This window comes from Sylvia atricapilla, chromosome 1 (assembly GCF_009819655.1).
Source record: "Sylvia atricapilla isolate bSylAtr1 chromosome 1, bSylAtr1.pri, whole genome shotgun sequence".
Classification (NCBI taxonomy): domain Eukaryota; kingdom Metazoa; phylum Chordata; class Aves; order Passeriformes; family Sylviidae; genus Sylvia; species Sylvia atricapilla.
In genome coordinates, this window is record NC_089140.1 from 152,133,377 (window position 1) to 152,158,033 (window position 24,657).

The 24,657-nt window shown below is 50.8% G+C and overlaps 5 protein-coding genes and 2 pseudogenes across 5 annotated transcripts; all 7 read right to left on the bottom strand.

The window, feature by feature from the left end:
• Nucleotides 1-2,692: 2,692 nt before the first annotated feature.
• LOC136360626 (feather beta keratin-like) lies at nucleotides 2,693-4,315 on the bottom strand. The gene is made up of 2 exons (XM_066318067.1): nucleotides 4,282-4,315; nucleotides 2,693-3,033 (listed from the first exon to the last, which is right to left on the bottom strand). The coding sequence occupies exons 1-2, from the start codon at nucleotides 4,313-4,315 to the stop codon at nucleotides 2,693-2,695; spliced, it is 375 nt and encodes a 124-aa protein (XP_066174164.1).
• Nucleotides 4,316-6,555: 2,240 nt separating this feature from the next.
• Nucleotides 6,556-7,214, bottom strand: LOC136360686 (feather keratin-like). The gene is made up of 3 exons (XM_066318198.1): nucleotides 7,191-7,214; nucleotides 7,050-7,062; nucleotides 6,556-6,896 (listed from the first exon to the last, which is right to left on the bottom strand). The coding sequence occupies exons 1-3, from the start codon at nucleotides 7,212-7,214 to the stop codon at nucleotides 6,556-6,558; spliced, it is 378 nt and encodes a 125-aa protein (XP_066174295.1).
• A 3,096-nt stretch (nucleotides 7,215-10,310) lies between these two features.
• Nucleotides 10,311-10,631, bottom strand: LOC136360749 (feather beta keratin-like). Its single transcript, XM_066318327.1, has one exon. It carries the CDS (start codon nucleotides 10,629-10,631, stop codon nucleotides 10,311-10,313), a length of 321 nt encoding a protein of 106 aa, XP_066174424.1.
• A 2,739-nt stretch (nucleotides 10,632-13,370) lies between these two features.
• LOC136360807 (feather beta keratin-like) lies at nucleotides 13,371-14,114 on the bottom strand. The gene is made up of 2 exons (XM_066318454.1): nucleotides 14,051-14,114; nucleotides 13,371-13,711 (listed from the first exon to the last, which is right to left on the bottom strand). The coding sequence occupies exons 1-2, from the start codon at nucleotides 14,112-14,114 to the stop codon at nucleotides 13,371-13,373; spliced, it is 405 nt and encodes a 134-aa protein (XP_066174551.1).
• Nucleotides 14,115-16,490: 2,376 nt separating this feature from the next.
• LOC136373886 (feather beta keratin-like) lies at nucleotides 16,491-17,145 on the bottom strand (annotated as a pseudogene).
• Nucleotides 17,146-19,675: 2,530 nt separating this feature from the next.
• Nucleotides 19,676-20,330, bottom strand: LOC136373955 (feather beta keratin-like; annotated as a pseudogene).
• Nucleotides 20,331-22,865: 2,535 nt separating this feature from the next.
• Nucleotides 22,866-23,520, bottom strand: LOC136374027 (feather beta keratin-like). Its single transcript, XM_066339192.1, has 2 exons — nucleotides 23,397-23,520; nucleotides 22,866-23,203 (listed from the first exon to the last, which is right to left on the bottom strand). Exons 1-2 carry the CDS (start codon nucleotides 23,518-23,520, stop codon nucleotides 22,866-22,868), a joined length of 462 nt encoding a protein of 153 aa, XP_066195289.1.
• Nucleotides 23,521-24,657: the final 1,137 nt, after the last annotated feature.

Genomic DNA, 24,657 nt, shown 5'->3' on the forward strand with positions numbered 1-24,657 from the left:
CCCCCACAGCCACGTCAGGCTCATCTGGGCTTTGCAGCACTTCTGGGGGTGACGGCTGTCACCTTCCATCACATTCTCTCCCTCCCTGTCCCATTCCCATCCTTCTAAACCTGTCTCTCTGCCAGGCCTTTCCTGCAGGATATGGGAAAACAATCCCCGTGACGCCTCCCCTGCTGTCCAGTGTCTTGTGTTGGTTCATGCACAGCACTGGTCTCAGGTGGGCCCAGCAAGGTCACACTCTGGGGTGCCATTGCTGGGCTCTGAGTGAAACCTACAGAGGAAAATTGGTGAAGGATAATACAGAGACTTGAGGAGTTATTGAAGGAACTGTGGACATTTACTTTTAAGAAAAAGAGGATTGAACATGTTACTCTGTAGAGACAGCTGAATGGAAACTCTAACAACAGATTTATCTGACCTGGGCTTGTGAGTCGTGCAGTGAGGAGTGTTTTCCTTCACACAATTCTGCAGTGTCATGTCCTGCTTTTCAGGCCATTTCCGTCTGTCCTTTTTGGAAGCTTTAAATTGAGAGTTGGTATTTGGGAGGATTTGCTTGGAAGATGCATCTCAGGTAAACCAGAATGTACAACGCCTGAAAAATATTTTAGGTGTCATCATTGAGGTCATTTAGTGGCCCTTGTGTGGTTTAGTTTGTGGGTGTGTCGTGCTGAGGGGCCCATTCCATCACAGCCATGTCAGGCTGGCCTGGCCTTGGCACTTGTGCTGTGCCTGAGGAGCTGCCCCTCCACTGTGGTCATTCTTCCTTTAAAGTGTCAGAATTTGAGACCAAAGTCTACTGTTGATGGTGCGTGTCAAAGTGGAATGAAGACACAACCAATTTTAGGTGAGATGTGGTATCATCACTGAGATCACCCTGAAGAACTCATGGGTTTGGGTTTATGGGAGAGTTTTCCAGAGGGTCCCAAACTATCACAGGCTGTTCAGGCAGGTCTGGGCTTTGCATCTGTTCCAGGTGTGAGTTCCTGGACTTTTCTGTTTCATGTGGACAGTAGGAGAGTGGGCCCTTTAGAGTGTTAGGAGATGGTGGAGTTTCAGATGTCCCACTTCTTTGTTGTCAGAGGGATCTGGAGTCCAGGGGTTAAAGCAGTGTCCTGCGTTTCAAGAGTGGTAAATGTGAAGTTGTGCCTGTGGGCAGGAATGGCCCTGGCCCCCAGGTCATGCTGTGGACTGAGAGTCTGGAAAGCGGCTGGTGGAGAGCAAAGAAACCTCAAGGTCACAGTCGAACTTGACTCCCAAGGATCTCATCTGTATCCAAGAGAGATTTGTGAAAATAGATGACATGAAATTGAGAGAGGTGGCCCTTACTCTCTTTAGAGCACTGGGTGAGTTCCAATGTGAAGTGGTGTGGACAGATCTCCTCCAGAGGTGAAGAACCACAAGGGGGTAGGGGACGAAGACCAGTTGAGGGCCATCACATAGTGCAAGGGTGGTTGTATCTGTACTGGTGGTGTGCCAGAGAGAGTTGGGACTCTGGGGAGACAAGGCTGGGCTGGAGGTGTCACAAGTGTGTAGGAGCCCAGCTGGTCTCAGCACTGCAAATGTGAAGGGAAAGGGGGAAAAGCACAAGTGAAAAGAGACAGAATTCCATAGGGTAAAGGAGGCAACAATTTTTTTATGGGTGTGAGTTCTCAGAGAGTGCAGGAGATAATGGGTTCCCTCTCCTGGGTGCTCCAAAACAGAACTGCTCATCGTGCTGGAAATGCTGTTCCTGCAGATGGGATGGAAGCACTTGCTCTCCAGCAGGAACTCAAGTGGATGCTCTTTGTTTCTCTATTTTCTGGGAGGACTCAAGAGTGCTGCTGAAAAGAAAATTTTTCAAGTGTGAGCTGGCATCAAGTGATTTTGGCAGAGCGGAATTGTTGCATCAAAGGCTTTGGTGTTTGGGGTGATTTTCTTTTCGTGTTCTGGAAGGAACTTCTCTGCTCTGTTTCCCATGTCTGCATTGGTTCTTACTGCAGGGGACACAGAATCACAGAATGTGTGGGCTGGAAGAGAGTTTCAAGATCATCAAGTCCAACCCAGCCCTAACATCTGAACTATGTCATGGCATCGAGTGCCACATCCAGTCTTTTTTAAACACATGCAGGGAAGGTGACTCCATGACCTCCCCGTGCTGGGGCTGGCAGAGCAGAGCCAGGGGTGCAGGAGCAGAGGGATCAGGGGTTTGAGGCTCACATGGTTGTCAGCAGGAGGAGAAGGTCGGAGGAGAAGTGTGTGAGGGAGAGAGGCTCTGGGCATTTATTCATTTAAATATTTAAATATTTAAATATTTAAGTATTTAATCATTCTTTCCTTGAAAAAGTTCTTCGTAATATCCAACCTATATTTCCCTTCACACAGCTTAAGAATGTGTGCTCTTATTGCGTCAGTTGCTGCCTGGGACACATATGCTAGGAAATGTTCTTTCCAACCTTTCCATCCAACGTAATGGTTGAGTGCTGGAATTGCAGAGGGTGAACGTGTGAGACCACTGGAATTCAAAAAAAGGAGGACGCAACTCATGCTCTCATGCAAGAAAAATTTATTGAAGTGAAAGAATAATCAGAAAGAAGAAGCTGAAGGAATCAGGTGCGAGGTACAAGTGGAGGGTCAATCAGCTGAGATGCTTTGGCTTGCAGGAGCTGTTGCCAGAGCCCTGAGCTGGTGGTGTCCGGGGTGGTGCTGAGGGTCTTCAGCAGATGCCCCTCCTGCCGTAGCAGCCCAGGCCCCCCAGGCCACAGCCATAGCCCAGCCCATAGCCAAGGCCAAAGCCAAATCCCCCAGAGACGGGCTGTCCCTGGGCACTGAGTTCAGTGCCCACGGCAGCCGAGGAGGTGGATCCGACGGCGGTGCTCTGGGGAAAGGAGGTCATGATGGGTCCTGGCAGGGTGACCAGCACAGGGGAAGGGTTGATGATGACACGGGAATCCTGGCATTGCAGGGCACAGGGCTCGTTGCAGCTGTTGGCCAGCGGGGTGGGTCCGCAGGGAGAGCAGAGGTTGTTGCAGGCCATGGGTGTGGTGTGGAGGGTCCCTGGAAGAGAAGAAGTGAGACAGGAAAGGGTGGACGGGTGCATGGGGAGGGGTCTCAGGAGGGTGATGGAGTGTGGAGGCTGTTGTGGGTCTGTGGGGAGGTGTGAGGGCTGCTGAGGCTGGTGCTGGGTGTGCTGGCAGAGTGGGGCCAGGGGTACAGAAGTAGGAGGGTCAGGGGTTTGAGGCTTACCTGGTTGTCGGCCCCGGAGCAGGAGGTGTCAAGAGAAGTGTGTGAGGGAGAGAGGCTCTGAGCCCTCTTTTATGCTGGTCCTGGAGGGGTGGAGTACTTTTTTACGTGACTCTGTAGCATTTTGTGGGGAGCAGCACTCACCTGGCTCTCTGCCTGTTGATTCATCAGGAATGGAGTGTTTCCCTGCCCACAACTCTGCAGTGTCACGTCCTGCTCTTGAGACCATCTCCATTTGACCTTGGTGGCAGCTTTAAAGTGGGAGTTGGTATTTGGGAGGATTTGCTTGGAAGATGTGTGTCAGAGAAAAGAGAATATACAGCAAGAACCTCAGAGAAATATGGGTGTCATCCGTGAGGTAATTTTTGTGGCAGTTGCGTAGTTTAGTTTGTGGGTTTGTTATGAAGAGAGGCTGCATTCCATCCCATCCCTCCCAGGTGTGTTTGGGCTTTGCTGCTGTGCTGGGCATGAGGAGCTGCCCCTTCCATCGCAGTCATTCTTCCTTTAAAATGTGAATGTTTGAAAATAAAATCTGGTGTTGATGGCATGTGTCCGAAGGGACTGAAGAGATGACTAATAGTTTGGAGCACTGGGGTTTCCTCAGTGAGATCTGCCTCTGGAACTCACGGTTTTGGGTTTGTGGGTGTGTTGTGAAGAGGGATTCCAATCTATCCCTGTTTGTCAGTCTGTTCTGGCCTTTGCCTCTGTTTAGCTGTGAACACCTGGACTCTTCCATTCCATTCCATTCCATTCCATTCCATTCCATTCCATTCCATTCCATTCCATTCCGTTCCGTTCCGTTCCGTTCCGTTCCGTTCCGTTCCGTTCCGTTCCATTCCATTCCATCCCATCCCATCCCATCCCATCCCATCCCATTCCATTCCATTCCATTCCATTCCATCCCATCCCATTTCATCCCATCCCATTCCATTCCATTCCACCCCATTCCATTCCCTCATTCCTCTCCTTGCCTCCATCTCTCCAAGCCTATCTCTATGCCTGGCTTTTTATGTTGGAGATGAGAAAGAAATTCCTTAATTTTAGGAGGCCTCCCATGCTCACCCCAGTCTTCTGTTGGTTCATCCACAGCTCTCATCTTACCTGGGTCCTGGAAAATCACAGAGTGGGGTCACAGTGCTTGGGCTCTTCCATATGGAATGAAAAACTGGTGAAGGATAAGCATAAAAAGAAACATGAGGATCAGGTCAAGGAAGTTGGGATGTTCAATTTTCAGAAAAAGGAGGCTGACCTTGTTGCCCTGTGGAGTTACCAGAATGGAAATCATTTGACATGAGTGTTGTTTCCCTTTCACCCAGCCATAGGAGAAGAGGGAATGGAGTCAAGTTGCTTCCAGGGGCGGTTGAGTTTTCTCTGAAGGAATCAGGAAGGTGTTTTCAAGCTCTGTCAATGGTTGCCCTGGACAGTGTTGCAGTCAGCATCTCAGTAGGGATTTAGATGTGATTAGAGCTGTGTCATTTGGGAAAAGGCCTAGTGGTGGCCCTGGTAATGGTGTAGAAAAGTGTTAGACCTTATAGTGTACATTTTGGCCTTTAGAAAACGAGATTATTTTGGATTAGTGGCCGTGGCAATATACGGTCTACATCTGGAGTCTATGTCAAAGGTCAGTTTTCCAGCTGAACTGACTCCAGGGGTGCCAGTGGCAGCTGTAGAACGGAGCAGAGGCCAAAGTGGAGAAGGGTAGAAGAGAGCCAGGGCCTCTGGGCGGACCTTGAGTTGTGTCAAGCGCCAGTGGGTGAGGCCACTTCTCTTGGAGGATATCCCTTCAGGAAATGGTGCTTGATCTCACTGTCTGCCCTGTGCCAGTGGCTCAGGCTGGGCATGAGGAGAGAGAGCTCCTGTTGAACTCCACCCTTTTGTGAAGCCTTTGAGGCTCCTTCCCGTTCCATGCTCTCAGAGCGTCTGTGTTTCCTAAGAAAGCAGTGAGTGTCCTGGGAGTGGCTGAGGAGCAGAGCTCAGAGGTTGTTAATCAGTGGCCCAAAGTCCACCTGGAATAATGTCTCAAGGGAAGTAGGTGAAGTGTTGTATTCATGGGGCCAACCCTGTTCATCCTCATCCACAGGGATGTGGGCAGTGGGGCTGTTGCCCCCTCAGCAAGCTGGCAACTGACGGAGTGGCTGAGGCACCACTTGGTTGTGCCATCAGTCAGAGGGAGCTGGGGACTGAGGGTTAAAAGTCTTCTCCTGAGGTTCAGGTGGGGAAAATGTGAAGCTCAGCATTTGGGCAGAGACAGCAATGGGCTCCCAGGTCATGCGCTAGCCTGAGAGGCTGGGTAGCAGCTTTGCTGAGCATGACCCTGCGGTGCTGGTGGAGAACAGAGAGACCACAAGGTCTCAATCAACCTTTACTTCTAAAGGTGTCCCCAGTGTCCAAGATACAGTTCAGAATATTCTTGGAGGAAGCCCACAGATTTAATGAAAGAAGTCAAGTTCTACAGGACAAAGATTCTAAAGGGAGTGGAGGATGTTTCCAAGAGGAGCGGCTGAGATAGCTGGGACTCTGAGGAGACAAGGGGCGTTATCAGTTTGTGCAAATTCCTACTTGCAAACAATTAAGTGAAGGAGCCTGGCTGTTGTCAGCAGTGCATGTCCAAGACAGGAGTGCAAGGGCAAAAGGGAAACCAGATGGAATTCCTTGGGCAGAGAACGAAAGAATTTCTAAATATGAGGATGGCCAGAGAGGGGAAGAGGTGGTGGGATGTTGTGTGCTGGGTGATCAAAATCTGAACTGTCCATAGTGCTGGAAATCCTGCTCCTCCTGACTGATGAAGCATTTGCACTCCCAGTTTGTGCTTAAGTGGATGTGATATAGTTCCCCTCTTTCCTGGAAAGGCTTGAGATTCCTGCTGGGAAGAGGTTTTGTCAAGTGTGTGCTGGGATGGAGAGACATAACCAAAAGCACTGTTGAGTGGGAGAGCATTGATGTGTCAAAGGCTTTGGTGTAGCAAGTGTTGGGTTTGGGTCACATTCAGGAAGGTCTCCCCTCAACCGATTTTCCTGTGCCAGTCTTGGTTGTTACTAGTAGGGGCATATTTCCCATGAAATGTGTTGTTCCATTTTGCATCTACTGCAGTGGCGTGTTCATTTCTGGCACTGTGCTGGGTAAGGCTGTGAGGCAGAATTCAAAAAGAAGAGGAGACATGTAAGGCTTTGATGAACAGAACTTTACTGAGGCAAAAGAATGATGAATGAAGAGGAAGAAGTTGAAAAGAGCTGCTTTGATGTGCAGCTGTGGCTGTCATCAGCTGAGGTGTTTTGGCTTGTAGGTGGTTTTGCCAGAGCCCTGAGCTGGTGGTGTCAGGGGTGGTGCTGAGGGTCTTCAGCAGATGCCCCTTCTGCCGTAGCAGCCCAGGCCCCCCAGGCCACAGCCATAGCCCAGCCCATAGCCCAGGCCAAAGCCAAATCCCCCGGAGACGGGCTGTCCCTGGGCATTGAGTTCAGTGCCCACGGCAGCCGAGGAGGTGGATCCGACAACGGTGCTCTGGGGGAAGGAGGTCATGATGGGTCCTGGCAGGGTGACCAGCACAGGGGAAGGGTTGATGATGACACGGGAAGCCTGGCATTGCAGGGCACAGGGCTCGTTGCAGCTGTTGGCCAGCGGGGTGGGTCCGCAGGGAGTGCAGAGGCTGTTGCAGGCCATGGCTGTGGTGTGGAGGATCCCTGGAAGAAAAGGGGCATTAAAAATGTGGAGGTGTAGGGGTGCAAGGGATATGATGCAGGAGGGCAAGGGACTATGGAGGCTGTTCGGGTGAGTGTGCTGGAAGAGAGGAGCCAAGGGTACAAGAACAGGAGGGTCAGGGATTTGAGGCTTACCTGGTTGTCGGCACTAGAGCAGAAGGTGTCAAGAGAAGTGTGTGAGGGAGAGAGGCTCTGAGCCCTCTTTTATGCTGGTCCTGGAGGGGTGGGATCGTTTTGCACTTGACCCTGTAGCATTTCGTGGGGAGCAGCACTCACCTGGCCCTCTGCCTGTTGATTCATCAGGAATGGAGTGTTTCCCTGCCCACAACTCTGCAGTGTCACGTCCTGCTCTTGAGACCATCTCCATTTGACCTTGGTGGCAGCTTTAAAGTGGGAGTTGGTATTTGGGAGGATTTGCTTGGAAGATGTGTGTCAGAGAAAAGAGAATATACAGCAAGAACCTCAGAGAAATATGGGTGTCATCAGTGAGGTCATTTTGTGGCACTTGCGTAGTTTATTTTGTGGGTTTGTTATGAAGAGAGGCCGCATTCCATCCCAGCCCTCCCAGGTGTGTTTGGGCTTTGCTGCTGTGCTGGGCATGAGGAGCTGCCCCTTCCATCGCAGTCATTCTTCCTTTAAAATGTGAATGTTTGAAAATAAAATCTGGTGTTGATGGCATGTGTCAGAAGGGACTGAAGAGATGACTAATAGTTTGGAGCACTGGGGTGTCCTCAGTGAGATCTGCCTCTGGAACTCACGGTTTTGTTTTTGTGGGTGTGTTGTGAAGAGGGATTCCAATCTATCCCTGTTTGTCAGTCTGTTCTTGCCTTTGCCTCTGTTTAGCTGTGAGTGCCTGGACTCTTCCATTCCATTCCATTCCATTCCATTCCATTCCATTCCATTCCATTCCATTCCATTCCATCCCATCCCATCCCATCCCATCCCATCCCATCCCATCCCATTCCATTCCATCCCATCCCATTCCATTCCATTCCACCCCATTCCATTCCATTCCACCCCATTCCATTCCCTCATTCCTCTCCTTGCCTCCATCTCTCCAAGCCTATCTCTATGCCTGGCTTTTTATGTTGGAGATGAGAAAGAAATTCCTTAATTTTAGGAGGCCTCCCATGCTCACCCCAGTCTTCTGTTGGTTCATCCACAGCTCTCATCTTACCTGGGTCCTGGAAAATCACAGAGTGGAGTCACAGTGCTGGGGGTCTTCCATGTGGAATGGAAAACTGGTGAAGGATAAGCATAAAAACACACATGAGGAGCAGGTCAAGGAAGTTGGGATGTTCAGTTTTCAGAAAAAGGAGGCTGACCTTGTTGCCCTCTGGAGTTACCAGAATGGAAATCATTTGACATGAGTGTTGTCTCCCTTTCACCCAGCCATAGGAGAAGAGGGAATGGAGTCAAGTTGCTTCCAGGGGTGGTTGACTTTTCTCTGAAGGAATCAGGAAGGTGTTTTCAAGCTCTGTCAATGGTTGCCCTGGACAGTGTTGCAGTCAGCATCTCAGTAGGGATTTAGATGTGATTAGAGCTGTGTCATTTGGGAAAAGGCCTAGTGGTGGCCCTGGTAATGGTGTAGAAAAGTGTTAGACCTTATAGTGTACATTTTGGTCTTTAGAAAACGAGATTATTTTGGATTAGTGGCCGTGGCATTATACGGTCTACATCTGGAGTCTATGTCAAAGGTCAGTTTTCCAGCTGAACTGACTCCAGGAGTGCCAGTGGCAGCTGTGGAATGGAGCAGAGGCCAAAGTGGAGAAGGGTAGAAGAGAGCCAGGGCCTCTGGGCGGACCTTGAGTTGTGTCAAGCGCCAATGGGTGAGGCCACTTCTCTTGGAGGATATCCCTTCAGGAAATGGTGCTTGATCTCACTGTCTGCCCTGTGCCAGTGGCTCAGGCTGGGCATGAGGAGAGAGCTCCTGTTGAACTCCACCCTTTTGTGAAACCTTTGAGGCTCCTTCCCATTCCATGCTCTCAGAGCGTCTGTGTTTCCTAAGAAAGCAGTGAGTGTCCTGGGAGTGGCTGAGGAGCAGAGCTCAGAGGTTGTTAATCAGTGGCCCAAAGTCCACCTGGAATAATGTCTCAAGGGAAGTAGGTGAAGAGTTGTATTCATGGGGCCAGCCCTGTTCAGCCTCATCCACAGGGATGTGGGCAGTGGGGCTGTTGTCCCCTCAGCAAGCTGGCAGCTGACGGAGTGGCTGAGGCACCACTTGGCTGTGCCATCAGTCAGAGGGAGCTGGGGACTGAGGGTTAAAAGTCTTCTCCTGAGGTTCAGGTGGGGAAAATGTGAAGCTCAGCATTTGGGCAGAGACGACAATGGTCTCCAAGGTCATGCACTAGCCTGAGAGGCTGGGTAGCAGCTTTGCTGAGCATGACCCTGCGGTGCTGGTGGAGAACAGAGAGACCACAATGTCTCAATCAACCTTTACTTCTAAAGGTGTCCCCAGTGTCCAAGATAGAGTTCAGAATATTCTATAATGAAAGAAGTTGAGTTCTACAGGACAAAGATTCTAAAGGGAGTGGAGGATGTTTCCAAGAGGAGGGGCTGAGATAGCTGGGACTCTGAGGAGACAAGGGGCGTTATCAGTTTGTGCAAATTCCTACTTGCAAACAATGAAGTGAAGGAGCCTGGCTGTTGTCAGCAGTGCACGTCCAAGACAGGAGTGCAAGGGCAAAAGGGAAACCAGCTGGAATTCCCTGGGCAGAGAACGAAAGAATTTCTAAATGTGAGGGTGGCTAGAGAGGGGAAGAGGTGGTGGGATGTTGTGTGCTGGGTGATCAAAATCTGAACTGTCCATGGTGCTGGAAATCCTGCTCCTCCTGACTGTTGAAGCATTTGTACTCCCAGAGTTTGTCCTTAAGTGGATGTGATATAGTTCCCCTCTTTGCTGGAAAGGCTGGAGATTCCTGCTGGGAAGAGGTTTTTTCAAGTGTGTGCTGTCATGGAGAGACATAACCAAAAGCACTGATGTGTGGGAGAGCATTGATGTGTCAAAGGCTTTGGTGTAGCAAGTGTTGGGCTTGGGTCACACTCAGGAAGGTTCCCCCCTCAACCGATTTTCCTGTGCCAGTCTTGGTTGTTACTAGTAGGGGCACATTTTCCATGAAACGTGTTGTTCCATTTTGCATCTACTGCAGTGGCCTGTTCATTTCTGGCACTGTGCTGGGTAAGGCTGTGAGGCAGAATTCAAAAAGAAGAGGAGACATGTAAGGCTTTGATGCAACAGAACTTTATTGAGGCAAAAGAATGATGAATGAAGAGGAAGAAGTTGAAAAGAGCTGCTTTGATGTGCAAGTGTGGCTGTCATCCGCTGAGGTGTTTTGGCTTGTAGGAGGTTTTGCCAGAGCCCTGAGCTGGTGGTGTCAGGGGTGGTGCTGAGGGTCTTCAGCAGATGCCCCTTCTGCCGTAGCAGCCCAGGCCTCCCAGGCCACAGCCATAGCCCAGCCCATAGCCAAGGCCAAAGCCAAATCCCCCAGAGACGGGCTGTCCCTGGGCATTGAGTTCAGTGCCCACGGCAGCCGAGGAGGTGGATCCGACGGCGGTGCTCTGGGGGAAGGAGGTCATGATGGGTCCTGGCAGGGTGACCAGCACAGGGGAAGGGTTGATGATGACACGAGAATCCTGGCATTGCAGGGCACAGGGCTCGTTGCAGCTGTTGGCCAGCGGGGTGGGTCCGCAGGGAGTGCAGAGGTTGTTGCAGGCCATGGGTGTGGTGTGGAGAGTCCCTGGAAGAGAGAGGGGTGAGGCAGGGCAGAGGTTTTGGGTGGGAGTGGTGCTAATGCAGGAATGTGAGGTAGTCTGGTGGCTGTGGGGAGGCATGAGCTCTGCCAAGGCTGGGGCTCAGTGCGCTGGAAGAGAGGAGCCAGGGGTACAGGAGCAGGAGGGTCAGGGGTTTGAGGCTCACCTGGTTGTCAGCAGGAGAAGGAGGAGAAGGCGTGAGGAGAAGTGTGTGAGGGAGAGAGGCCCTGGGCTGGTTTTTATGCTGGTTGTGGAGGGGCGGGACAGCCTTGTCCCATGTCCCTGGGCCATTTTGTGGGCTGCGGCTCTCTCCTGGCACAGCCTTGAAAATCCTTAGATGTGGAATGTTTTCCTTCCCACAAGTCTGCAATGTCATCTCCTATTGTTGAGTCCATGTTCATCTGTCCTTGGCAGCAGCTTTAATGTGTGAGTTTCAGAGACCCAAGTTTGGTGGTGATGATGTATTTTTGGAAAGGCTCAAGTCATGACCAAAGCTTTGGACAGTGTGGTGTCATTTACAACACCCCCTGTTTTCTGTGGTTTGTTTGTGTCTTGTGACGTGGTGCCTCATTGCAGCCACAAGCATGTCAGTCTCGTCTGGGCTTTGAAGCTCTTTTTGACATTAGGGGCGTCCCCTTCATTTGCATTCTCTCCCTCCCTGCCATATTTCCAACTTTCTAAACCTCTCTATATTCCAGGCTTTATCCACTGGAAAGGGGCTGTCTATCCCATTTAGGTGTTTTGGGATGCTTCCCATGCTCCCCAAAGTCTTGTGTTGGTTCATCATATCTGGTTAAAGATAAGGAGAACAAGACGTGTGAGGAGCAGTTGAAAGAACTGGAGATGTTCAATTTTCAGAAAAAAGAGAGTGTCCCTGTAACTCTCCAGAGGCACCTGAATGGAAATCATAACATCAGTTTTGTCTGGCACAAGTCATGAAGTGGGGAGTGTTTTCCTTCCAGCAACTGTTCAACTCCATGTCCTGCCCTCGAGTATGTGTCCGTCTGGCCTTGGCAGCAGCTTCTAAGTGAGAGCTGGTTTCTGGGAAGGTTTGCTTGGAATCTGTGTGTGTCAGGGAAACCAGAATATCCAACAAAACCTAGGAATAATATGTGTGTCATTGGTGATGTCATTTTGTGTCACCTGTGGGGTTTAGTTTATGGGTGTGTTGTGAAGAGGGGCCCTCTTCACCCCTCCAGGCTGCTCTGGGCTTTGCAGCTGTGCTGGGCATTAGGACCTGCCCCTTCCAGTGCATTTACTCCCTCTCACTTGGCTAATGGCTTTCCAGGGACCTTGCTCCTTCAGACAAAGTCGGAACAATTTTTTTTTATTCTGTAATTACAAAGTAGTGCCAAGAGCAGGTCAGACAAGAAGATCATGAGAAGTTAGCATTGATTTTGGAGTGCAAAATCCTATATTTGTGACCTCTGTGTTGCCTACAGAGAAGAACAGCTAACTGTGGATTTTAAGAGAGATGTGGCTGGAGTTAACCTCCACCTTTTACCAAGGTTCTTTACTGTGTCTCCTACAGCATCATCCCAGACTCTCCCAGAATGGACAGGTTCTGTCAACAGTCAGTGAAGTGTACTGCCGGATTTATATAATGTGTAATCTTCTGGGGGAGATTCGAAGTCCAGGTGAAGTCTAGTCTCAAGGGAAGTAGGTCAAGAGTCGTATCCATGGAGCAAACACTGATCAGCATCCTCAACATTTAGGTGGGTTGGTGTGGGCACTTCTGGGCTCCCCAGCAGAAGAACCTCATGGACTTCTTGAAACAAAACCAGTACAGGGCCACCGAGACGATATAAGGGCTCTTTCAGAGATGATTGAGATACCCGGGACTCCCAGAAGACAAGGATGGACAGGAGAGTGTCATCGGTGTGTGCAAATCCCTGATGGCAGGGAATGAAATCGAGAGAGCCTGGCTGATCTCAGCAGTGCAACTGTGAGGGAAAAGAGTGCACGGGCAGAAATTAAAACAGATCGAATTTCCTGGGCAAAGCAAGAAACAACTTTTAATTGGTAGGGTAGTCAGGGAAAGAGGTGGTGGAGTGTCTGTCATTTGCCATCCAAACCTGAACTGTCCATGGTCCTGGAAATCCTGCTCTTGCTTGAGCAGGAGGGTTCCCCTGGGCTCCTGACAAAGTGGATGATGTCGTTTTTCTGTTTGTAGTGAAGGTTTGAGATTCCTGCTGGGAAGAGTGTTTGTCAAGGATGTGCTGCCACGGATTGGCTTTTCCAGAACCACGCACAGGAGAGCACTGATTTGTCAAAGCCTTTAGTGTATTCAGGTGACAAGCTTGTCTCGTGTCCTGGAAGGTCATTCCCCACCTCCCTAACATCCCTTTCCCATCTTGGTTGGTACTGGTGGCTGCATCTTTGCTAGGAAAGGTATTTTACACCTTTCCCATCTACCCCAATGGCCTGTTCATTCCTGGAACTGTGTGGGTAGGGATGTGAGACCATTGGAATTCAAAAACTAAAGGAGGCATCTCAGGTTTTGCTGCAACGGAACTTTATTGAGGCAATAAAAATAAAGAGAAAGAAGAAAGCAATTGAAGGGAGCAGGTTGGCAGTGCAAGTAGGGCAACCACCAGTGCTACTGCAATGCCAGCAAACGTGACATTTACCAACCAAGGTGCTTTGCTTGCAGGAGCTGCTGCCAGAGCCCTGAGCTGGTGGTGTCAGGGGTCGTGCCGAGGGTCTTCAGCAGATGCCCCTTCTGCCGTAGCAGCCCAGGCCCCCCAGGCCACAGCCATAGCCCAGCCCATAGCCAAGGCCAAAGCCAAATCCCCCAGAGATGGGCTGTCCCTGGGCACTGAGTTCAGTGCCCACGGCAGCCGAGGAGGTGGATCCGACGACGGTGCTCTGGGGGAAGGAGGTCATGATGGGTCCTGGCAGGGTGACCAGCACAGGGGAAGGGTTGATGATGACACGGGAATCCTGGCATTGCAGGGCACAGGGCTCGTTGCAGCTGTTGGCCAGCGGGGTGGGTCCGCAGGGAGAGCAGAGGTTGTTGCAGGCCATGGCTGTGGTGTGGAGGGTCCCTGGAAAAGAGGAGGGTGAGACAGTGCAGGGGTGAGAGGTGCAAGGAGCTGTGTCAGGAGGACAAGGGAGGCAATGAAGTGTGGAGGATCTTGTGGGGCTGTGGGGCAGCATAAGGGCTGCTGAGGCTGGGGCATGCGGGAAGAGAGGGGCCAGGAGTTTGAGGAGCAGCAGGGTCAGGGTTTTGAGGCTCACCTGGTTGTCTGCAGGAGCAGGAGAAGAAGGTCTGAGGAGAAGTGTGTGATGGAGAGAGGCTCTGGTCTGGCTTTTATGCTGGTTGTGGAGGGGCGTGACAGCCTTGTCCCATGGCCTTGGGGCATTTTGTGGGCAGCAGTTCTCACCTGGCCCAGCCTTGTGAGTCATGAGGTGAGGAGTGTTTTCTTTCCCATGCTTCTGCAGTGTCATGTCCTGCTTTTGAGTCCGTGTTCATCTGACCTTGGCAGCAGCTTTAAAGTGAGTTTTTGTTTTGGGAGCATTTGCATTTAAGATGCACGTCAGAGAATGCAGGATAGACCACAATACGTTAGAATTGTCATCAGGGTCCCCACCCTATTGCTCTTGTGTGGTTTGGTCTGTGGGTGTGTTGTGCAGAGGGGCACCATTCCATCACAGCCGTGTCAGGATGGTCTCGTCTTTGCAGCTGTGTCATGTGTGAGGAGGTGACCCTTCCATCGTGGCCATTCCTCCTCACGTCACCACCATGTCACCAGACCTTTACTCTTTGATTCTTTTCTGGCTGTGACACCCTGGTGTTACAGTGGCTCTTTTCTGGTGTGACAGGAGAACATACCAGGTACAGAGGAAGATACTGGGAACAGCTGCTGACGGATCTGGAGAGGAAGATTTTGAGTAGTGGTTTTGTGAACTGCAGATTTTTAGATGCAGACAAGGCAGCCAAAGGAGAGGTTGTCTCCAATCCTGCATCTGTCTGAAAAGAGGTTTTTTTCTGTGAGACTGTTGCTGCTCTTTCCTCCCTTTTAACAAGTGATGGGGCAAGTAGAAATGGTCTCAAGTTACTAAACCCTGAGTTGACATGGTCATGGGCAGCCTTGTAGAGCTGTCCTTCCTTGAGCAGGTTGGGTTGAACTCCACGATCTCCTACAGAAACAGAGAGTGATTAGATAAGGGGAAATGTCTTCCCACTGCCAGAGGGTAGGGTTAGATGGTGTATTGGGAAGAAATTCTTCCCTGTGTGGGTGGCACAGGTTGCCCAGAGAATCTGTGACTGCCCCAACCCTGGTAATGATCACGGCCAGGTTGGCCAGGACTTGGAACAACCTAGGATAGTGGAAAGTGTCTTTGTCCATCACAGCGGGCTGGAACAACAGAACCTTCAAGGTCCTTTCCAAGCAAAACCATTCCACAATGAGTCTTTGGTCGCTTCAGAGAGGTTCCTTGAGCACTAACGATTCCCTTTGCTCTGATTCTGCTTCCTGGTATGGGCACAGCGTCCTGCTGAGGGAGAAATCTCTTCAGCAGGGGGCAAAATTCAATACCTCAGAACCCAACGAGAATGGTCAGGGACAGACTTGTGTGTGGCACTGAATGGATCCACCTACAGGCTTTGAGGGAGCTGGTGAAAGTGCTCCCAAGACACTTGCAATTTTTTGAGGGGTCCCAGTTGATGGAGGCTTGAAAATGGGACTCTTCCCTAGAAGAAGGGTCTGGGCAACTCCAGCCCTGTCAGTCTGAGCCCAGTGCTGCAGAAGCTGCTGGAACAGATTATCTTGAGAGTATTTAATGTCCCCTGCAAGATCACGAGGTGATGAGGCCCAGCCAGCCTGAATTTAGCAAAGTCAGGTCCTGCTCGATTAACCTCATCAACTGAGGTGTCAATGTGACCTCCTTAGTAAATGAGGAAAAGTCCATGGATGATTTTTACATGGAATGTACTAAAGACTAAAATATCCAGGCTTGGGAAAGAAAGCTGCCTGTGGGTAAAGAGGATCTGGGAGTCCTGGCTGACAATAGGTGAATGTGATCGAATGTGTACCCAGGTGGCCAAAATAACCAGTGACATCCTGGCTTGTATTACCTATGGTGGAGCCAGCAGGACCATGGAAGTGACAGTCCCACTGAATTCAGTGCTGGTGAGGCCACACCCTGAATCTGAGCTCAGTTTTAGGCTCCTCACACCGAGAAAGACATTGAGGAGCTTGAAGAAGTCCAAAGAAGAACAAAGATGTTGGTGAAGAAGCTACAGAACCATTTCTGTGAGGAGCAGAAGAGGGAAGAGTGGTTGCTTTATCTGGGGACCAGGTTAGCTTGAATTCATGGATCCAATAGAGTAATCCTTGTGCACTCCTGGATTCCAGTGCTGGGATGTTCAGAGAGTCCTGGTGGGGAAGGGTTGGACAAATGTGTGCTGCCATTGGGAGGTTGTGTTGGGGTTATGGGCACAAGTACATCGGTGTGTCCGAGTCTTTGGGAAAAGGAAAGGCTTGTGCTGCATTCTGGAAGCCCAGTGGATGGTTCTGCTGTTGACAGACATTGCAGGAGAGGTCTTGTAGCCCCTTTTCCACACACACAGATGAGCTTTTGACAGCTGATTTTGTGCTACATGAAGCTGCAAGAGGCATGGAAGGACAAAGGAGAAGACACATGAGGTTATATTGCAGAACACCTTTATTGAGAGAAAAGAATTACAGGGCAGGACAAAGAAAGTGGGAAGGGAGGTGGTGTGAGGTAGAAATAAGGGTGACCATAAGCTGAGGTGCTTTGCTTGCCCGAGCTCCTGCCACAACCCCAAGCTGGTGGTGTCAGGGCTGGTGCTGAGACCCCTCAGCAGATGCCCCTTCTGCCGTAGCAGCCCAGGCCTCCCAGGCCATAGCCAAATCCACGGCCATAGCCAAGGCCGTAGCCAAAGGCACCAAATCCCCCAGAGATGGGCTGTCCCTGGGCACTGAGTTCAGTGCCCACAGCAGCCGAGGAGGTGGATCCGACGACGGTGCTCTGGGGGAAGGAGGTCATGATGGGTCCTGGCAGGGTGACCAGCACAGGGGCAGGGTCAATGATGACACGGGAAGCCTGGCATTGCAGGGCACAGGGCTCGTTGCAGCTGTTGGCCAGCGGGGTGGGTCCGCAGGGAGTGCAGAGGTTGTTGCAGGCCATGGCTGTGCGGTGGAGTGTCCCTGGAAGAGAAGGGGTTAGGCAAGGCTAAAGGTTTGGCGTGGAAGTGGTGGTTATGCAGGAAAGTGAGAGAATTTTATGAGGCTGTGAGAAGGCATGAGGACTGCAGAGGCTGGGGCTGAGTGTGCTGGCAGAGAGGGGCCAGAGGTGCAAGTGGAAAGGGGGTCAGGGGTTTGAGGCTTACCTGGTTGTCAGCAGGAGAAGGAGGAGAAGGTCTGAGGAGAAGTGTGTGAGGGAGAGGCTCTGGGCCGGCTTTTATGCTGATCCTGAAGGGGCGTGACAGCCTTGTCCCATGGCCTTGAGGCATTTTGTGGGCAGCAGTTCTTGCCTGGCCCAGCTTAGTCAGTTGTGAGGTGAAGAGTGTTTTCTTTACTGTCCTTCTGCAGTGTCATGTCCTGCTCTTGAGGCCGTGTCCATCTGACCTTGGCTGCACCCTGAATGAGTTGTTCATTGGGCAGTTTTGGTTGTTTGATGTGTGACAGAGAGGGCTGAATAAACATCCAGAGCCCAGGAGAGGTGTGGTGTCACCAGTGAGGTCATTTTGTGGCTTTCATATGCTGTGGTTTTCAGGTACCTTATGAAGACTGGGCTCATCCCTTTGTGTCTTGAATGAGATCATGTGACAGTAACTGGAAAACCAGATACTGGTCAGGATGGATTTGCTTCCTTTTTATGGTCCATTTGGATTTCAGAAATTTACAGGACAAGGAATTCTTTCATTTTCAATGTATATTCTGATGTAATTAAGAAATCAAAACCCCCCACCAACAAACAACATTCGATCCCTTTATGATCATAGCTGGTGAGTGACTTCAATTCTTTCATTCCACATTCAAGCTGTAAGATTTCATATCTCACATACCTTACGTCCTAATACTAGGTTCACATTAGTAAAACTCAGTAATTGCTATCTGATGGTCCGTGTGCTCCTCTTTCCCTCTTTGTCATGGTATGGACATTTCTCCATGAAATTCTATGATTCCATGTCCTGCTCTTGAGGCCTTGTCCATCTAACCTTGACAGCAGCTTGTGAGCACAAGCAGGTACTTGAGAGGGTTTGCATGGAAGATTGGTGTTAGGCCTGACCCAATAATCCACCAAAATCTCGGAGAGGTGTGGTGCCATCAGTGAAATCCCCCTGTGGCACTGACTCGTGTGCTGTGGTTTGTGGGTGTGTTGTCAAGAGGGGCCCCATTCCCTCCCAGCCCTGTCAGGCTGCTCTGGGATTTGCGGCTGTGCTGCAGCTGTTTCCCCTTCCCTCACATTCCACTGCTCCCCTCCTTGATCCCACCTGGCTGAGGCTGGCACTAGGCCTGACCTCTCCTGTTCACTATGCTCTCAGGATATCTTGATGCTCCTCCTGCTCAGAAGATTTTTATACGCAGGATGAGATAATTCTTAATTTCAGCTCAGAAACAACCCAGGCAAGTCCGGGTTGTGTCAGTGCCCAGCACAGTGGCCTGAGAAAGGTCTGAAGGGCTGGACCCGGAGGCTTGTGGTCAGTGTCCCAAAGTCCAGATGGCAGCAAGTCCCCAGGGCTGTAGGTCTGGAGCTGTGTCCTTTGGGCCAACCCTGACAATCTGACTGGTGCTGGACATCTGCTGGAGCTCATACAGGGCATCTGCCCAGTGCTGTTTCTTGGGAGGAGTCATCCTGGTCAGGAAGGAATATATGAGTATCAAATGGTTTTCTTCTAAGAAATCATCCCTGTGATTGTGGGTGAGAAGAAATGGAGCAGGAGGTGTCCCAGACGCATTGTGGTAAAAGGGACCCCAAGTCTGTGGGTCAGGATTGTGAGAAAAGTTGTGATGAAGCAGAGGGAGGTGACCCTTGCTGTCTCTTGAACCTTGATGAGGTCCCATGTGTGGTGTTGTGAGCAGTTCTGGGCTTCCCACATGTACATGAAGACGATTTAGTGGAAGAAAACCAGTTCACGGCCAGAAAGATTCTTAAGAGGCTGGTGGGTCTTTCCCAGAGGAGAGACTGGGAGACCTGGGACTGCCAGGGGACACGGCTGGACAGGGGAGTGTAATCAGTGTGTGCAAATCCCTGATGGCAGAGAATGAAGCCGAGAGGTCCTGGCTGTTCTTGGTAGTGCACAAGGGTGGGACAAGAGGGCAGGGGCACAAGTGAAAACAGCTGGAATTCCATGGGCAAGGCAGACAAGCTGTTTTCATTCTGGGAGGATTGTCCCAGAGTAAAAGGTGAGGAGTAGTTTTCCTGGGAGATCCAAGACTGACCTGTCCAAGGTCCTGGAAATCCGGCTCTTGCTGACCATGACCGAGCAGAAGAGAATGAAGCAGTTGCACTCCCGTGTTCCTTCCTAATTGGATGATGTTGTTCCTGTTTTTCAGGGGAGGATTAGGTAGTCCTGCTGGGAGGAGAATTTCCCAAGTGTGTTGTGGCACAGGGAGACTTAGAGAGAGCCATGAGCAAGAGAAATTTCTTGTGTCCAAGCTTTGATGTAGGAGGTGATGGGCTGGTGTCTCCCCTCAATCCCTGCACCCCATGCCAGCCATGGTTGTTACAAATCATGACGTATTTTCTCAGAAAGCTGTTGAGACCTCTGTCCATTGACACCAATGATCTGTTTATTCCCAGCACTGTGTTGGGTGAAGAGGTAAGACCCCTGGAATTCACAAAGCTGAGGAGACATGTCAGGCTTTGATGCAGGAAAATTTTATTGAAGAAAAAAAAATATGATGGGACAGAAGAAAGTACATCAAAAGATCCTGTGTGAGGTAGAAATAAGGCAACCATCAGGCAAGGTGCTTTTCTTGTAGGAGCTGTTGTCAGAGTAGTGAGGTGGTTGGTGTCAGGGCTGGTGCTGAGACCCCTCAGCAGATGCCCCTTCTGCCGTAGCAGCCCAGGCCTCCCAGGCCGTAGCCAAATCCACGGCCATAGCCAAGGCCGTAGCCAAAGCCACCAAATCCCCCAGAGACGGGCTGTCCCTGGGCACTGAGTTCAGTGCCCACGGCAGCCGAGGAGGTGGATCCGACGACGGTGCTCTGGGGGAAGGAGGTCATGATGGGTCCTGGCAGGGTGACCAGCACAGGGGCAGGGTCAATGATGACACGGGAAGCCTGGCATTGCAGGGCACAGGGCTCGTTGCAGCTGTTGGCCAGCGGGGTGGGTCCGCAGGGAGTGCAGAGGTTGTTGCAGGCCATGGCTGTGCGGTGGAGGGTCCCTGGAAGAGAAGGGGTTAGGCAAGGCTAAAGGTTTGGCATGGAAGTGGTGGTTATGCAGGAAAGTGAGAGGATTTTATGAGGCTGTGAGAAGGCATGAGGACTTCGGAGGCTGGGGCTGAGTGTGCTGGCAGAGAGGGGCCAGAGGTGCAAGTGGAAAGAGGGTCAGGGGTTTGAGGCTCACCTGGTTGTCAGCAGGAGCAGGAGGAGAAGGTCTGAGGAGAAGTGTGTGAGGGAGAGGCTCTGGGCCGGCTTTTATGCTGATCCTGAAGGGGCGTGACAGCCTTGTCCCATGGCCTTGGGGCATTTTTGGGCAGCAGTTCTTGCCCGGGCCAGCTTAGTCAGTTGTGAAATGAGGAGTGTTTTCTTTACTGTCCTTCTGCAGTGTCATGTCCTGCTCTTGAGGCCGTGTCCATCTGACCTTGGCTGCACCCTGAATGAGTTGTTCTTTGGGCGGTTTTGATTCTTTGATGTGTAACAGGGAGGGCTGAATAAACAAGCAGAGCCCAGGAGAGGTGTGCTGTCACCAGTGAGGTCATTTTGTGGCTTTCATATGCAGTGGTTTTCGAGTGCCTTGTGAAGACTGGGCTCATCCCTTTGTGTCTTCAACGAGATCATGTGACAGAAACTGGAAAACCAGATACTGGTCAGGATGGATTTGTTTCCTTTTTATGGTCCATTTGGATTTCAGAAAATTACAGGACAAGGAATTCTTTCATTTTCAATGTATATTCTGACGTAATTAAGAAGTCAAAACCCCCCACCAACAAACAATATCCGATCCCTTTATGATCATAGCTGGTGACTGACTTCAATTCTTCAATTCTGCATTTAAGCTGTAAGGTTTCATATCTCACATACCTTAAGTCCTAATACTAGGTTCACATTAGTAAAACTCAGTAATTGCTATCTGATGGTCCGTGTGCTCCTCTTTCCCTCTTTGTCATGGTATGGACATTTCTCCATGAAATTCTATGATTCCATGTCCTGCTCTTGAATCCTTGTCCATCTAAACTTGACAGCAGCTTGTGAGCACAAGCAGATACATGAGAGGATTTGCATGGAAGAATGGTGTTAGGCCTGGCCCAATAATCAACCAAAATCTTGGAGAGGTGTGCTGCCATCAGTGAAATCCCCCTGTGGCACTGACTTGTGTGCTGTGGTTTGTGGGTGTGTTGTGAAGAGGGGCCCCATTCCCTCCCAGCGCTGTCAGGCTGCTCTGGGATTTGCAGCTGTGCTGCAGCTGTTGCCCCTTCACTCACATTCCACTGCTCCCCTCCTTGATCCCACTTGGCTGAGGCTGACACTAGGCCTGACCTCTCCTGTTCACTGTGCTCTGTGGATATCTTGGTGCCCCTCCTGCTCAGAAGATTTTTATACCCAGAATGAGATGGTTCTTTACTTCAGCTCAGAAACAACACAGGCAAGTCCAAGTTGTGTCAGTGTCCAGCGTGGTGGCCTGAGAAAGGTCTGAAGGGCTGGACCCGGAGGCTTGTGGTCAGTGTCCCAAAGTCCAGATGGCAGCAAGTCCCCAGGGCTGTAGGTCTGGAGTTGTGTCCTTTGGGCCAACCGTGACAATCTGACTGGTGCTGGACATCTGCTGGAGCTCATCAAGGGCATCTGCCCAGTGCTGTTTTTTGTGACGGGTCAACCTGGACAGGAAGGAATATATGAGTATCAAATGCTTTTCTTCTAAGAAATCATCCCTGTGATTGTGGGTGAGAGGAAATGCAGCAGGAGGTGTCCCAGACCCATAGTGGGAAAAGGGACCCCAAGTTTGTGGATCAGGATTGTGAGAAAAGTTGTGATGAAGCAGAAGGAGGTGACCCTTGCTGTGTCTTGAACCTTGATAAGGTCCCAAGTGAGGTGTTGTGAGCAGTTCTGGGCTTCCCACATGTACCTGAAGACGATTTAGTGGAAGAAAACCAGTTCACGGCCAGAAAGATTCTTAAGAGGCTGGTGGGTCTTTCCCAGAGGAGAGACTGGGAGACCTGGGACTGCCAGGGGACAAGGCTGGACAGGGGAGTGTCATCAGTGTGTGCAAATCCCTGATGGCAGAGAATGAAGCCGAGAGGTCCTGGCTGTTCTCGGTAGTGCACAAGTGTGAGACAAGAGGGCAGGGGCACAAGTGAAAACAGCTGGAATTCCATGGGCAAGGCAGACAAGCCTTTTTCAGTCTAGAAGGATTGTCCCAGAGTAAAAGGTGAGGAGTAGTTTTCCTGGGAGAGCCAAGACTGACCTGTCCAAGGTCCTGGAAATCCATCTCTTGCTGAACATGATGGAGCAAAAGAGAATGAAACAGTTGCACTCCAGTGTTCCTTCCTAATCGGGTGATGTTGTGGTTGTTTTTCGGGGGAGAATTGAGGAGTCCTGCTGGGAAGAGAGTTTCCAAAATTTGTTGGGGCACTGAGACACTTGGAGAGAGGCATGAGCAAGAGAGATTTGTTGTGTCCAAGACTTTGGTGTAGGAGGTGACGGGCTAGTGTCTCCCCTTAATCCCCACACCCCATGCCAGCCATGGTTGTTACAGGTCGTGACGTATTTTCTCAGAAAGCTGTGGAGACCTCTGTCCGTTGACACCAATGATCTGTTTATTCCCAGCACTGTGTTGGGTGAAGAGGTGAGACCACTGGAATTCACAAAGATGCGGAGACATTTCAGGATTTGATGGCGGAAAACTTTATTGAGGGGAAAAAAAATCTGTAGGAAGAGACAGGAGGAAGTATTTAAAAGGATCCGGTGTGAGGTAGAAATAAGGCAACCATCAGCCGAGGCGCTTTGCTTGTAGGAGCTGTTGTCAGAACAGTGAGGTGGTTGGTGTCAGGGCTGGTGCTGAGACGCCTCAGCAGATGCCCCTTCTGCCGTAGCAGCCCAGGCCTCCCAGGCCGTAGCCAAATCCACGGCCATAGCCAAGGCCGTAGCCAAAGCCACCAAATCCCCCAGAGACGGGCTGTCCCTGGGCACTGAGTTCAGTGCCCACGGCAGCCGAGGAGGTGGATCCGACGACGGTGCTCTGGGGGAAGGAGGTCATGATGGGTCCTGGCAGGGTGACCAGCACAGGGGCAGGGTCGATGATGACACGGGAATCCTGGCATTGCAGGGCACAGGGCTCGTTGCAGCTGTTGGCCAGCGGGGTGGGTCCGCAGGGAGTGCAGAGGTTGTTGCAGGCCATGGCTGTGCGGTGGAGGGTCCCTGGAAGAGAAGGGGTTAGGCAAGGCTAAAGGTTTGGCATGGAAGTGGTGGTTATGCAGGAAAGTGAGAGGATTTTATGAGGCTGTGGGGCAGCATGAGGACTGCAGAGGCAGGGGCGGAGTGTGCTGGCAGAGAGGGGCCAGAGGTGCAAGTGGAAAGAGGGTCAGGGGTTTGAGGCTCACCTGGTTGTCAGCAGGAGCAGGAGGAGAAGGTCTGAGGAGAAGTGTGTGAGGGAGAGGCTCTGGGCCGGCTTTTATGCTGATCCTGAAGGGGCGTGACAGCCTTGTCCCATGGTCTTGAGGCATTTTTGGGCAGCAGTTCTTGCCCGGGCCAGCTTAGTCAGTTGTGAAATGAGGAGTGTTTTCTTTACTGTCCTTCTGCAGTGTCATGTCCTGCTCTTGAGGCCGTGTCCATCTGACCTTGGCTGCACCCTGAATGAGTTGTTCATTGGGCAGTTTTGGTTGTTTGATGTGTGACAGAGAGGGCTGAATAAACATCCAGAGCCCAGGAGAGGTGAGGTGTCACCAGTGAGGTCATTTTGTGGCTTTCATATGCTGTGGTTTTCAGGTACCTTATGAAGACTGGGCTCATCCCTTTGTGTCTTGAATGAGATCATGTGACAGTAACTGGAAAACCAGATACTGGTCAGGATGGATTTGCTTCCTTTTTATGGTCCATTTGGATTTCAGAAAATTACAGGACAAGGAATTCTTTCATTTTCAATGTATATTCTGACGTAATTAAGAAATCAAAATCCTCCACCAACAAACAACATTTGATCCCTTTATGATCATAGCTGGTGAGTGACTTCAATTCTTTCATTCCACATTCAAGCTGTAAGATTTCATATCTCACATACCTTAAGTCCTAATACTAGGTTCACATTAGTAAAACTCAGTAATTGCTATCTGATGGACCGTGTGCTCCTCTTTCCCTCTTTGTCCTGGTATGGACATTTCTCCATGAAATTCTATGATTCCATGTCCTGCTCCTGAGGCCTTGTCCATCTAACCTTGACAGCAGCTTGTGAGCACAAGCAGGTACTTGAGAGGGTTTGCATGGAAGAATGGTGTTAGGCCTGACCCAATAATCCACCAAAATCTCGGAGAGGTGTGGTTCCATCAGTGAAATCCCCCTGTGGCACTGACTCTGTGCTGTGGTTTGTGGGTGTGTTGTGAAGAGGGGCCCCATTCCCTCCCAGCCCTGTCAGGCTGCTCTGGGATTTGCAGCTGTGCTGTAGCTGTTGCCTCTTCCCTCACATTCCACTGCTCCCCTCCTTGATCCCACCTGGCTGAGGCTGACACTAGGCCTGACCTCTCCTGTTCACTGTGCTCTGTGGACATCTTGGTGCCCCTCCTGCTCGGAAGATGTTTATACCCAGCATGAGATACTTCTTAATTTCAGCTCAGAAACAACCCAGGCAAGTCCAAGTTGTGTCAGTG